Source organism: Vulpes lagopus, chromosome 9 (assembly GCF_018345385.1).
Source record: "Vulpes lagopus strain Blue_001 chromosome 9, ASM1834538v1, whole genome shotgun sequence".
NCBI classification, from domain to species: domain Eukaryota; kingdom Metazoa; phylum Chordata; class Mammalia; order Carnivora; family Canidae; genus Vulpes; species Vulpes lagopus.
The window spans coordinates 8,570,783-8,583,478 of NC_054832.1; the positions used below are offsets into that span (position 1 = coordinate 8,570,783).

A 12,696-nucleotide genomic window follows, 5' to 3' on the forward strand; every position below is an offset into this window, starting at 1 on the left:
TCTGGCCCCAGAGCTGTGGGGCCCCCGTGGCCCAGCTGCCTTCCCCACCACTGTGACTCAGGGGAGTCACAGTGTAAGCAGGGGGGGGGACCCATATTTCCTGAGCTCCTCGTAGGACAGCACCCCTAGGGACCTGTACCCGTGATCCCGGTGGGGGCTGCCCTTCAGGCGGGAAGGTCTGAGCTCCCTTACCCCTAAAGTCAGCAGGTCTGAGTGTGGGGAGGACCCAGCACCGCCCAGACCCTTCCCTGTCTGTCTCTGGCCGTCCCCAGGCTGGACTTCCCAGGGACCAGAGGCCCCGCAGCTGACGCAGCGTTGGCCATGGTGCAGGTCATGGGGTGTGCAAGAGTTTTTGGGATTTTCTGCTAATTGGCTTTATAAGCATGCAGTCTTGTGAGCTTCTGGCAGGGGAGGAGGACTCCACTGTAGAGGACAAGGATCGAAGGGTCAGGAAGCCAGACTTCTTTCCAAATAAGGAGAACCTTGTGTGTCTCTTCATTTGCTCATTCGTTCGTTCATTCATTCATTCATTCATTCATTCATCAACTATAGGAAGCATCTCTTCGATTCCAAGTACAAAGCTTCTGGGAGCACCCAGCCTTCTGAGGGGAGTAACTGCATCCCGAGCAAGGGTTGCAATCTGCTGCCCAGCAACCACAACTGGCCCACTGCGTCTTGTAAAAAATGGATTTCCCATTTTCAAAAAGTTGGAAAAAAAAAACAACCACAATAAGGCAGGAGACCCCGTAGCCCACAAAGCCTCTCCTCTCTGCCATCTGATCTTCTATGGTTTGCTATGGGAGGGTTTGCGGGTCCCGGGACAGCGCCAGCCCGGCGTACAACCGCTGACCCCTGCGGCGCCCGCACCAAGCGGCAGGGCTCTGTGCCCGCGCTGCACGTGTCAGCAGCTTCAAGACCTGTTCGCTCTTCCCTCGAGACAGGCGTCATATTCACCGAAGTCCCACCTCTTGCGCCTTTCACCAGCGTCAGCGATCACCCAGCTTCCTGGAGCTTGCTTTATCCGTTACTCCCACCTACTCGCATTTTTTCCTTCCCCTGAGGATTTCAGAGCACATCCCAGACACCGCGCGTGATTGCACCCGAAATTCTGGAGCACGCGCAAAAGCAGGAGAAATTCTTAGAACAGGCCACCCCCATACAACGATTCCCCCCAATGAGATTAGTTACGACATTGTAATTTCCTCCAGTTAGTGCTCAGTCTTTGGTCCTTATTCGAATTTCACAGATTGTCTCCAAGATTTTTTTTTTTTTTTAATCAGATGGTTTTCTCTGAATCAAGATGATGCAAGGTCTACAAGTGGTTCTGTATTTTGCCGTTCGGGCCTCTCTTACTTGTTTTCACTCTACCTAAGTCATTTCATCCTTGTGACAACCCTAAGAGGCAGATGGCTTTTACAATCAGCTTCCCCCCATGTGCAGATGGGTAAACTGAGTCACAGATAATTTGCCCAAGGCCACCAGCATATGGAGGAGGTGGGATTTGAACCCAGTGGCCACTCTGCACAGCGTTTCAGCAGAGTCTAAATAAAGGGCTGTGAGAGCAAGACAAGAAGGCAAGGGCCGGGGCAGAGGAGTGGGGAGTGCTTCTTGGAGGAGGCATCATTTGCCTTGTGTCCTGAGGGGTGATGACTGAGGATTGACCAGAAGGCCAGGAAGAGCATGGGGCAGAGGAACCGCATGAGCAAAGGCAGGCAGGTAGCAGTGATGCAGCACGGCACGGGAGTGACCAGTGCTCAGTGTTGGGGCCTAGGGTTCGGGGTAAGGAGACGGTAGGCTGAGGCCATGGTCAGGAGACCTAAAGGGCCATACCTGGGACATGTGCGTCCCCCGAGTCAGCCAATCCATTGTGCCGGGTGATGATCAAAACCACTCTGTGAGGTCAGCCCTCATGGTCTTGATTTGACAGATGGGGAAACTGAGGCCCCCCCAAGGTTAAGAGACGTAGCAAGAAAATCATGCGCTCTGCTCTTCTGCCTCTGGTCTCCTAAACCTCCGAGGACCTCTAAGGGGCCCTTCTCTTGCCCAATTATCAATACCTTGATATTTATTTGCTCCCCTGCTTGCGGCTGCCCAGTCTCCTGCACACGCGCTCAGCACCTCCTCTGCCCTCTCTCTCTGGGTCACAGGGGCTCTGTGAGCCGGACTTTCAAAGTCCACTTGACAGTCATCATGTAGTTCATCAAAAGGAACTGGGGGCTTTCCATGCACCAGGGCTGGAGGTGGCGGTGGCTATAGGGCGACCAGGCTGGAGCTGGCTCTGGAACAACAGCCAATATAGACAAGGGTGGAAAAAATCACCATCTGCTGAGGTTAGGCCTCTTCTTCCACCAGGGACGAGGGAGCAGCTGCCTGTTGGGGCTGAGAGAACCATCTTCAGCTCCTAGACCCACACCTGGATGTGGGAAGCCTTGGGTCCCAGACCCCTGGGGCTGTGACTGTGGCCTTGATGAGCCACTTGCTCGCCCACTGGGCAGGTTGGGATGAGGCAATCCTCTGGCGCCTCCAGGCACTGCTGGCAGGCTGAGCAGCCTCCGATCGCGCAGGACCTTCCTCCACCATCCTGAGCCTGACCTCAGCCCCCTTCCCTTCTCCTGGATCAAGTCTGACTCAGTCTGCGAGGGTGGATGTGGGCCAGGGCCCAGCACACAAGGACACCCCCAGGGACAGGTCCCATCAGCCATGTATGGAGAACAAGGTGGTGATTTTGATGCTCCGATGGCAAGAAGATCATTGGTAAAACCCTGCCTCAGTTTCCTCCTCTGCAGAATGAGGACGATAAGACCCCCTGCTGCAGACAGCCCTCCTGTTAGACTAAGTGAGGTACGTGTGTCCCCAGCTCACAGTGGGGATCCCACAGTGGGTGGTGCTTCCCGTTGTTTAAAAGCAGGAGTTTGCAAGGGTCAGGATGAGGCTCCCTGGAGCTCAGGGCCGGGAGCAGCTGTCAAGGAAGTCGACAGGTGTGTGCATGTGTGCATGAGTGTGTGTGCACACTCGTGTATGCCAATGTGTGTGTATGCCTGTGTGTGTGCACATGTATGCCTGTGCCTCACTATGTATGCCTGTGTGTGTATGTATGTGTGTGCACATGTATGCCTGTATCTCTCTGTGTGTATGCCTGTGCACACGCATGTGTGTCTGTGTCTCTGCGTGTGTAAGCCTGGGCATGTGCACGTGTATGCCTGTGTCCGTGTGTGTATGCCTGTGTGTGCACATATGTATGCCTGCGTGTGTGCATGTGTGTGTGCACACGTGTATGCCTGTGTCTCTGTGTGTGTGTATATGCCTCGGTGTGTGTGTGTAAGAGGAAGGTTTAAAGGGCAGTGGCCACTGGACAGATAGACAGCTGTAGCCCCCAATCCATGAGGTCCCCCGCCCTCCAGCTTTGCCTCGAAGACAATCCCCTGCTAACACCAGAGCACCTTGATATTTATTTGCTCCCCCGCTTGCGGCTGCCCAGTCTCCTGCACACGCGCTCAGCACCTCCTCTGCCCTCTCTCTCTGGGTCACAGGGGCTCTGTGAGCCGGACTTTCAAAGTCCACTTGACAGACGAAAGGCTGAGGCCCAGCTGGGAGGTGGCTGAGCGGGCTCTGGCCCTGGGCCGTGCGCTCCACCTGCCCTGCCTTGCCACGCCGTCCAGCATGGGCAGGATGGGTTTCCTGCCTGCATTTCAGATGGAGAAACCGGGGCCCAAAGACTGAATCAGGGCCTGACTAGCACGGGGCCTTCGGACCCCTTGTCTGGGCTGTGGAGGGCAGCCCGTGAGTTCCTGCTCACCGTTCAGCCCTCTTAGCCATCAGGCCCGGTCTCTACCGTCAGATCCCCCATCCTCTTCCCTGGCACAACGTCTCCACTAGAAAGGTCAGTGTTGTGCCTTCCCTCCCTCCCCATCCCCTCTACACCCAACCTGCCCTGCCCTTCTGGTTTTGTTCATTCACTCACTCATTCATTCGTTCAGCCAACACCTATAATGTGCACCCACAGTGACTGCTGAGCTGCATATGGCAGGTGTCAGGTCCAGAGGGGGGAAAGCACAAGCAAGGCCAAGGGTAGGGCACAGCAGGTGCCAGGGCCTGGGGCTGTGTCCTTGTGGGAGGTAGGAGTGTGAGGCAGGGTGGCTCATCCATGGGGCGAGGTCAGCGGAGAGCTGCGCAGTGACCTGTGTCCTTCTACCTGGGCAAGAACCAGCACCTGTGGGCACCCGCTGGCAGCTCCTCCTGGTGGAAGCCAAGGGAAGCTTCCTGGACGATTCCAGTTACAGCAGCATGGATTCCATGAGCAGAGAAGTGGGGGAGAAGGCATGGGGCAGAGGAAACAGCGGGAGCATCTGCATCACTGGGAGGACACTTGCATATTTGGGACAACAGCCCTTGTATTGGGAAGAAGGTGACAGAAGACATTTCCAAAGGCTGAGGCTGGAAGGCAGGCTTGGCCAGACTCAGAGCGAGGAGCCTGGTGGGACTTGTGGCGCGCCCAGCTGCCCCGGGCTCTGTGTTGCCCCAGCTCCTTCTCTGGCACGGTGACATTTAGTCAATCCCTGTGTCACAGGAAACTGAGACTCTAATGGGCTAAGTGAGGTGCTCAAGATGATCCCCTTCCTAAATTCAAATTCCTTGGTTTCCTCCCAATCATCCTGTCAGCAGAATTCACGCTCTTCTCTCCAAGCTCCACGCGTGGGCTTGAGCCTCCACGTCGGAGGGCACCTGGAGGGGATCCAGGAGGAGGTGCTGGATGGAGGGCCCTGCTGAAGGTCCCAGTGCTCTCACCGGCAGCTGGGAGGAGTGGGGAGCCCGAGATAAGGGTGGATGATGGCCCCAGGTTTCCGACAGGGGCAGATGGAGCCATTCTCCCCAAGATGGGGAGGCAACTGGGGACTTAAGTGCTCCAAAGGCACCGTTACCTTCAAGGGTGTCTCCCAAACTTGCAAGACCTCAAGGTTCCTCTGTGCTGGGAAGTGTTAAAACTCTGGAGTCCTGGACCCCTGTCCAGCCCGACGCAGTAGGCCTGGGGGTGCCTGAGATTGCTCTTTGGAGGTAGTACTTGAGAACCCTCAGGACCAGGCCTGACTGGGGAAGCCCTCGGACGGTGGGACTCGGTGGAGATTAAGCTGGTGGAGTGCTTTTTGGCTTTATGAGACCTGCGATACACTCTGAGGGCTGAAAGACGAGACAGGAAGTCATCTTTGAACACCTCGAGGGGAGGACGCATGTCTGGAGGGTCATCCAGAGCATGGGACACCCATTTCAGTGCCAGGGCCAGTGATGTGTGCCCGTCCTAGAGCAACAGCATGGGAAGCACAGCCCAGGAGCCCTGCTGCTGGTGCCATGTTGGGTCGCCCAGTGAGTGGGTGAATGGACCCTAGACTCTGGATGCTCCAGTTGGAAGCAAGTTTAGGAGTCAAGTCCAACCTCCTCATTTTTAAAACCAGAAAACAAACACTGAGAAGGCAAGCATCCAGGCCAGTCCACCATCTGCCCCAAGGACAGGGTGGCACGTCCTTGCTCTCTCAGAATATTCCTCCAATCTTCACCCCGTGACCCATCCTGCCCCAGGCAGGCTCATAGCACACACCCCTTTCTATCACTTCCAAGACTCAATGCAAGATTCTGGGAAGGACAGGGCTGGACCCCTCCCTTCCTCTTCTTGGGGCCCCAGGTTCTCATTTCCTCTCCCTCCTCCCGCCCACTCCTATCGGGGTTAACAGATCCACAGTCAGTGTCTCAAGCCTGGACTTGCCTCCAGACCGGGGGCCTTGGGGTGGGTGGGCACAGATGATATCACATCCCCTGGAATGTCCATTATTCATGCTTTGAGAGGCATGGTTCCTTCTCATCTGGTTCTGTCTCCCTTTCCCCTCCACCTCCCCCTTTCACAGAGAGGAGGAACAGGACGACAGTCGGTGGATTAGCAGAATGTCAAGGCTGGGCGAGAGACAGAAGTGATTTTTGAAATCCAGTGTGTGTTAAGAATCACCAGGTTGCCCGCTGACATGCATGTACCTGGGGCCTCTCCCAAGGAATTCAGGCTCAGAGTCTTGGAATTAGTATTTTTTCTCCTGAAGCTCTCTGAGCTTCCTTTTGGATTCCTCAACATGCTCCTCTCTGATAGTGTAAAAATCTACCTCCAACACATGAGCCATTCTTGACAGCGGAACAGAGATGACCATGTATCATCATTTCTCTAGAAATAAGAAGGGCCTGGGTGCACAGCAAGGCTGTCAGCATCCATGGAACGAGCAAGTGGGTGGGCTATGAAACCGCAGATGGCATCAAGGGACTCAGGGTTGTAAGACCCAACTCTCAACTACAAGCACCCTCATTTATCATTACCACCACCACCATCAGCACCATCATCACCACCACTGTCATCTTTACCACCTCACCACCACCACCACCACCACCGCTATCATCATAACCACCACCGCCACCACCATCATTATCACCACCTCCATCATCATCACCTTTATCACAGCACCACTATCATCATCACCATCACCACCATTATCACCACCACCACCATCAGTACCATCATCACTACCACTGTCATGTTTACCACCATCATCACCATCACACCACCACCATCATCACCACTGCCACCAACATCACCACTACCACCATCATCACCACCACCACCACCATCAGCACCATCTTCACCACCACTGTTATCTTTACCACCATCATTACCAACATCACCACCACCACCACCACCACCACTACCACTAATATAATAACCACCACTGCCACCACCATCATTAACACCACCTCCATCATCATCCCCTTTATCACAGCACCACTGTCATCATCACAACCACCACCACCATCATCATCACCACCACCACCATCAGCACCATAATCACCACCATTGTCATCTTTACCACCATCACCACCACCACCACCATCATCATCATCATCACCATCACCACCACCACCACCATCATCATCATCACCACCACCACCATCAGCACCATCACCACCACCACCACCACCATCATTATCACCAGCTTCATCATCACCTTCACAGCACCACCATCATCTTCACCACAGCCACCATCAGTATTTTTCTCTCCTATGTGATAATCCAACCATGTCCATTGACTCCTTCAAAATGTGCTAAGAAGCTGGCAGGATGTAGAAATCTTGGGAGCTTTAGGAGACCAACTCAGCCCTGAGCCCAGCACAGTCCACCAGTAAGTCTACCCCTCCTCTCGCCCACCTGGTGTTGGGTCTGGGGTCTTTTTGAACCCCTGCTCATTTGTTCAGACCTGGCACTTGCCTGCAGCCAGTGCTTCCACTCAAGCTGGGGCCCCCAACCCTGCTATTGGAGTGAAGTGAATCACGTCCCCACTTCCCCTTGGCTACGCTGGGGCTTCCCATGCTATATCTGTGTTTCATTCCTTAATCTTCTCAATAACCCAAGGAAACAAGTACTAATATTACATCTTTTCACAGATGACAAAACTGGCTCAGTGGACGAGCTGGGATTAGAATCCTTAATATCTGGCCCCCTCCACCTATTAAAACCCATCTATGGACACTTGGCGTCTTCCCAGGCCAACACGGTCTAGTAATACACTACGTGAACCAGATATAGAATCTTACATTTCCTAGTAGCCAGAAAACTAGTAAGAAACCAGTGAAAGTCAGTTTCGTGTTCTATTTAAACATATTAAAAATATTCTTATTTCAACACGGAGTCAATAGAAAAATCACAGAGAGCCTGTGGTGCTCCTGTACTCGTACTGAATCTTTGAAATCTGGTTCTACATCTCCCTTGGGACGGAGCCTCATTTCAGGCACCCAGTGGCCTCCTGTGGCACGTGGCCACGAGGGACAGTGCCAGTATGAGGATGCTGGTGGCTTCATAGGTGTGGCCTCCAAGTGAGCTGCTGTACGTAGAGTTCTTGGGATACAGTGAACACTTCATCCGTGTTTACCTTCATTCTCATCAGCGTTACTGAGTCACCGGGAGCTCCAGGGGTGTTGAGTGAATGTACCATGTGCCAAAGCCTCGCTCTTAGACATTCACAGTATTGTATGGTTTGAGCTCGAAACTTCCTTCCTTGCTCTGCTTCCCCGGCTGTGGTTGGCAGGCCTCCCAGCCCCTCCTGGGACTCCAGCCTGGCCCATTGCTGTCTTGCTTCCCTGTCTCCCATGTGGAGCTCACAGTATGTGTAACGGCCCCTCCCTGCTGCCCCGAGAGATGGCCAAGTCTCCTGGGAGGAATCCCAGGCGCAAATCCTCGTACAAAGCCAAAGGCAGCCTCCTGGCATTTGGCTGCTTTGCTGGCCTGGGGCAGGGGCCTCTTCTAAAAGCTGGAGGGGAGGTGAGTCCGCCGTCGGGCCGGAGGTGCGGCCTCACCCACAGTCAGGGTCTGGTTCTCCAAGGAGCCCATCCCAGAGGGTGAAGCTTTGCCAAGAGCCGTGCCAGGTGGAAAGCTCCTGGTGGTGCCGCACTCCCGCCAGCATCCCCCGGACAGACGGCAAGTGGGGCAAGCCGCGGCCCCGAGCCGACCAGCAGAGTGTCTAAGTTGCAGGAAGAGGCTCCAAGCAGGGGCCTGGGGTGGGGTTTGAAATGTTGGCTCAGATCCAAAGCCGTGGACCGGGGGTGTAGAGGAGGCACCGCGTTTATGTTATGTTCTCACATTTTTAAAAGGGCTGCGCCGCACGCCGGGCCACACCACCCCGTGGTCGGTCCCGGGAGCGGAGAATGAGCTTGCATCTCATATACCCTACACGTGCATCCGTGTGCCGTCACACACACCGTGGCGATTTACACACTCAGACGAGCCGCGATCTCTGACACACGTGCGCACGCACGCCCGTGCATATCCCCCCATGCGTTTATATGGCAGACGGGACGTGGGTCTCACCTACACACTGATGACCACAGACCTAACGTGTGCCCGGGGACTTACTGGCACGTAGTTTGCTTCCCCCAGTCCCAGGCTTCTGAGAGCCTTCAGCAGGGAGCTAGTAGGGCCGAGGTGGTGAGCCTCGATGAACGAGAGAAGACGGCGAGACCCAGAGCCCGTAAGGGACCTGCTGAAGCTGGCCCAGCCCTGGCAGAGCTTGCACCCAGCCTCTCTGTCCTGGACACCTCCACCCCCCGCCACCCGTCTTCCCCACGGGCGGGGGTGGCTGTTGTGTCTCTCTGGCCTCTACGTGCTGTAGGAGCAGAAACCATGGGCCTCTCATTTCTATATGGCTACGTGGGCCAGCTAGGCTGCAGGCTGTGCGGCACAGAGCAGCACCTAGGTTCAAAATTGCCAGCTGTGTGACCTCGGGCAAATGACTGAACCTCTCTGACCTTCAAGTTTCTGCATCGGCAAAGAGGGGTCATCACGTCTGCTTCGTAGTATTGCTATGAGGGCTTTAGGGGGTGCTCAGTATATGCTAGTGAGTGTCTGCTGGGTGACCCTAGGAAGGTCTCATATGCACAGGCCCTTGGCCCCGGGCCGTTGGTTGCACCCACTAAATGTAGCCCCTTTCTCCTAGCGCAGGGTGGGTAGTGTCCATGTAGAAGGAACAGAAGAATAAAGAGATGGAAAAACCAGTCAAATCTGTAAAATCCCGTCACGCCTTGATCACAGATCACATTCCCAAGGAGGCTCCGTGGAGTTTCTGAGCTCGCTGCCCTGTCCTGCTCAATTTCTCTCTTCCTGGTTGGCATCTTGCTCCTTCAATTCCAGAACGTTCAGATGGCATTTCACTATCTGATAGGGCAAGTCTTCCCTCAGAACTCCGCTTCCTCAACATGTTTCCCTCGGCACGTCTCACAGGCCGTTCCTTCCATATGAACATCTATAATCATTTTTCCATGAAAATCCCCCGGGGCCCCCGGAGGAGCTTGCATTCCTGTTCTATGTTAGTTAGCAGAGGAAGGCCATGTATGGCGTTTGGCTAGAGAGCAAAGCCCTGGTCGCCATCTGTCTCACAGGCCTCACGGGGGGGCGTTAGGATGCTCCAAGAGCTCTCATGCTGGGCTTTGTCTGGGAGCCTCTGGATCTGGACGCCAATGTGGGCTGGGTCGTGTTGGGGGCCCAGAAAAGGTCCCCGAGTGGGGGCTGCACAGAGGAGAGGAGCCCCACTGCCTCCTAGGAGCCTCCCCTCCATCCTGCTCTTCGAGTCTCTCTGGATTCTGGGGTCCCATGCTGCAGGTTCCCTAGGGATCTAGACCCCTCTCCTCCCCAGCACCCCCCATCCTGGGAGGTAACGGGCTCCAATGTACTTGGACCTGCCTACAGCTTCTTTCCTCCTCGTCACTCAGACTCCTGCGACCCTGCCCCTCTCACCTCTTCTCCATCCACGCCTTGTCCTCCCAACCCTAGTAACCCCCAATAAAGGCTGCTTTGGCTCTCCGTGGTTTGCTCCAGTCTGTAGGAAATGCTCAGTTGCCCCTAAGCTAGGAAATCTCTGGAAGAAAGAGCAGGATTTGGCAGGCGGGGGAAGATCTCAATTTGAGCCCTGGCCACTTACGAATCGTGAGACCCTGGGCAAGTCCCTTGCTTGCCCTAAGCATCTGTTTCTTTCTTCCGTAAAATGAAGTTAGCATCGCTTTTTGCAGCACGGCTTGGCACCAACCATGGGTGGGCCCCATGAAAGCTTTAAAGGATTTCGCAAAAAAATAAATTAATTAAAATAAAGGATTGCACAACCAACCACGCAGATGCACCCCTGCCTCCTCAAACGTACTACGGCGGCGCCTGGAGAAGCATCCATTCCCCCAGCTCCAGAGGCAACTGGGCTGGGTCGGCTCTCAGCCTCAGATCTGGTTAAATCAGAGCCCGGGACTCTGAGCCCGTGGGTGAGTAGCTCTACCTTAAGCCTCAGCTTCCTCATCCACAAATGGGGCACATTGATCACCAAAGAAGCTGCCAGGGCTCGTGGGTAATGAAACCCTTCTTGCCACCTTCCCTCTGTCTCTTGGCGTCACCACGGGCAGCAGACGCTGGCCGGGGCTGTGGGATCTTGGATTCAGGAGCTCTTCCCCGCTGCCCACCTCCTGCCCGCCCTGGGCCTGCGTCTACACCCGCAGCCAGCAGGCTGGCTGTGTGCTGCCACGTGTCTTGCTCCCCTGGCTTCTCAGAGAGACCCTCTTCCTTGGCTTTGAAGGAGAGCCCTGGGGCAGGGAGAGGAGAGAGAGCACGCGCAGGATCCCCCGAAACAGCCGACTTCATGTCCGGGGCCCCAATGTGCATGTGCCCTGCGCTGTAGGTGGCTGTGCCAGCCCGAGGCACCCGAGGTTGGGGTTCGAAAGCGTCCACAGTGTTTGCCCAAAAGCAGCACTTTTGTGGAAAGCTGACCTTCTCGGGTGTCTTCTGACTTCCCTACTTGTAGTATGTCCAGCACCTGGAGCCTTATTTTCCAAACCCAAAACTTGACAAGCCTCCTGCCGACTTCTTTGCTATTCAGGGAGGAGTGACTGGCCCAAGGTCACACAGCCAGCCCGGGCGCAGCTGGGACTGGGGTCCAGGGCCCCGACTCCCCGATCCACCAAGTGCCCCCTTTCTGCTGAGTTTCAGGTGCGAAAGGCGGGGGTGGAGCACCTGTTTGCTTTGTGCACCCCCTGCCCACCCCCGCCCACCCCCCCGCCACCGCGGGGGCTGCCCCCCTCCCCCTGCACAGCCCTGTCCTCCCCCTGGGCTTGGCCCTGGCCCCTCCGTGGGGGCCAGTCACTTCCAGCTCGCCCCCACGCTCCCAGCCCCCCTGGATCTGCCCACCCACGTAGCAGAACCGGTGGGAGAAGGGATCTGGGTTCCTTCTCTGAGCCCCTCCAGGCGGGACTCACCGCGGCGGCTGCTGCTGTCACTGCTGCCAGCGTCCAGGGCAGGAACCACCTCATGCCTGGAAGTCAGCGGCAACGGCATCGACGGAGCAGCCCAGAGGATCCGGCCACCTCTCGGGGGAGCTGGGCAGAGAGACTGGCCTGGCCCATCAGGAGCACCAGATATGCCTCTTCCCACAGCCTTGGGGGGGGTTTTATTAAAGCAAGATCTGACGTCAGAGTTAAGGATAAACCCTGCATTTTCCTCTGAAAAAACTTTTCCTGCCTCTCTCTCTCTCTCTCTCTCTCTCTCTCTCTCTCTTTTTCTCCTTTCTTCCCTCTGTCCCCACCTCCTGCCCAAGCTTGGCCAGCCTCTCTGGCTCTGACAGCTCTTAAAGGGAAAGTCACAGGGCTGTGATTTCACACTGGGGCAGTACATTCTCATGGAAGGGGCTGGGGTCATCCCGCCCAGGTATTTCCCAAAGGTGGGGAGGAGTAAACTAGGGGAGGGTGCCAGGTGGAGGGGGGGATAGGGTTACCCGGCAGGCCAGGGGAGGGGGGCTTTGAACGTGCTCCCAGAGGAGGCGAATAAGCTCCCTCCCATTTCTTCAGGCTGCTCCTACTTCTGGTTTTCATTTGCCATCATTCACTCTTCTCTCCCTGGCTGCGCTCAGAGGAGGATGGCTCTGAGCTGCAGCCATCTAGAAATGATAGGAATTTGCGAATGAACTCAGCTCCGGGGCCCAGGTTCTCATCAGCCCTCCCGACAAGTTAAAGCCACGGTGGCCAGTTTGCAGGCGCTGACTTTCTCTATCATCAGCCCGAGAGGGCCTTCGGGTGCTGGTGCTGTGTCCCCCCCATCCAGGCACTTGTTATCACGGTGGGTTTGGGTGCCTCGCCTTGTCCGTGCCGGAT

The 12,696-nt window shown here is 55.7% G+C and overlaps 1 protein-coding gene across 1 annotated transcript in view; it reads right to left on the bottom strand.

Moving 5' to 3' along the window:
* Positions 1-12,071, bottom strand: part of CCN4 (cellular communication network factor 4) — a 38,209-nt gene extending 26,138 nt beyond the window's left edge. The window contains exon 1 of the mRNA XM_041769591.1: positions 11,806-12,071. Coding sequence (XP_041625525.1) covers positions 11,806-11,859 — 54 coding nt within the window. The 5' untranslated portion in view covers positions 11,860-12,071. The remainder of the gene's footprint in view (positions 1-11,805) is intronic.
* Positions 12,072-12,696: the final 625 nt, after the last annotated feature.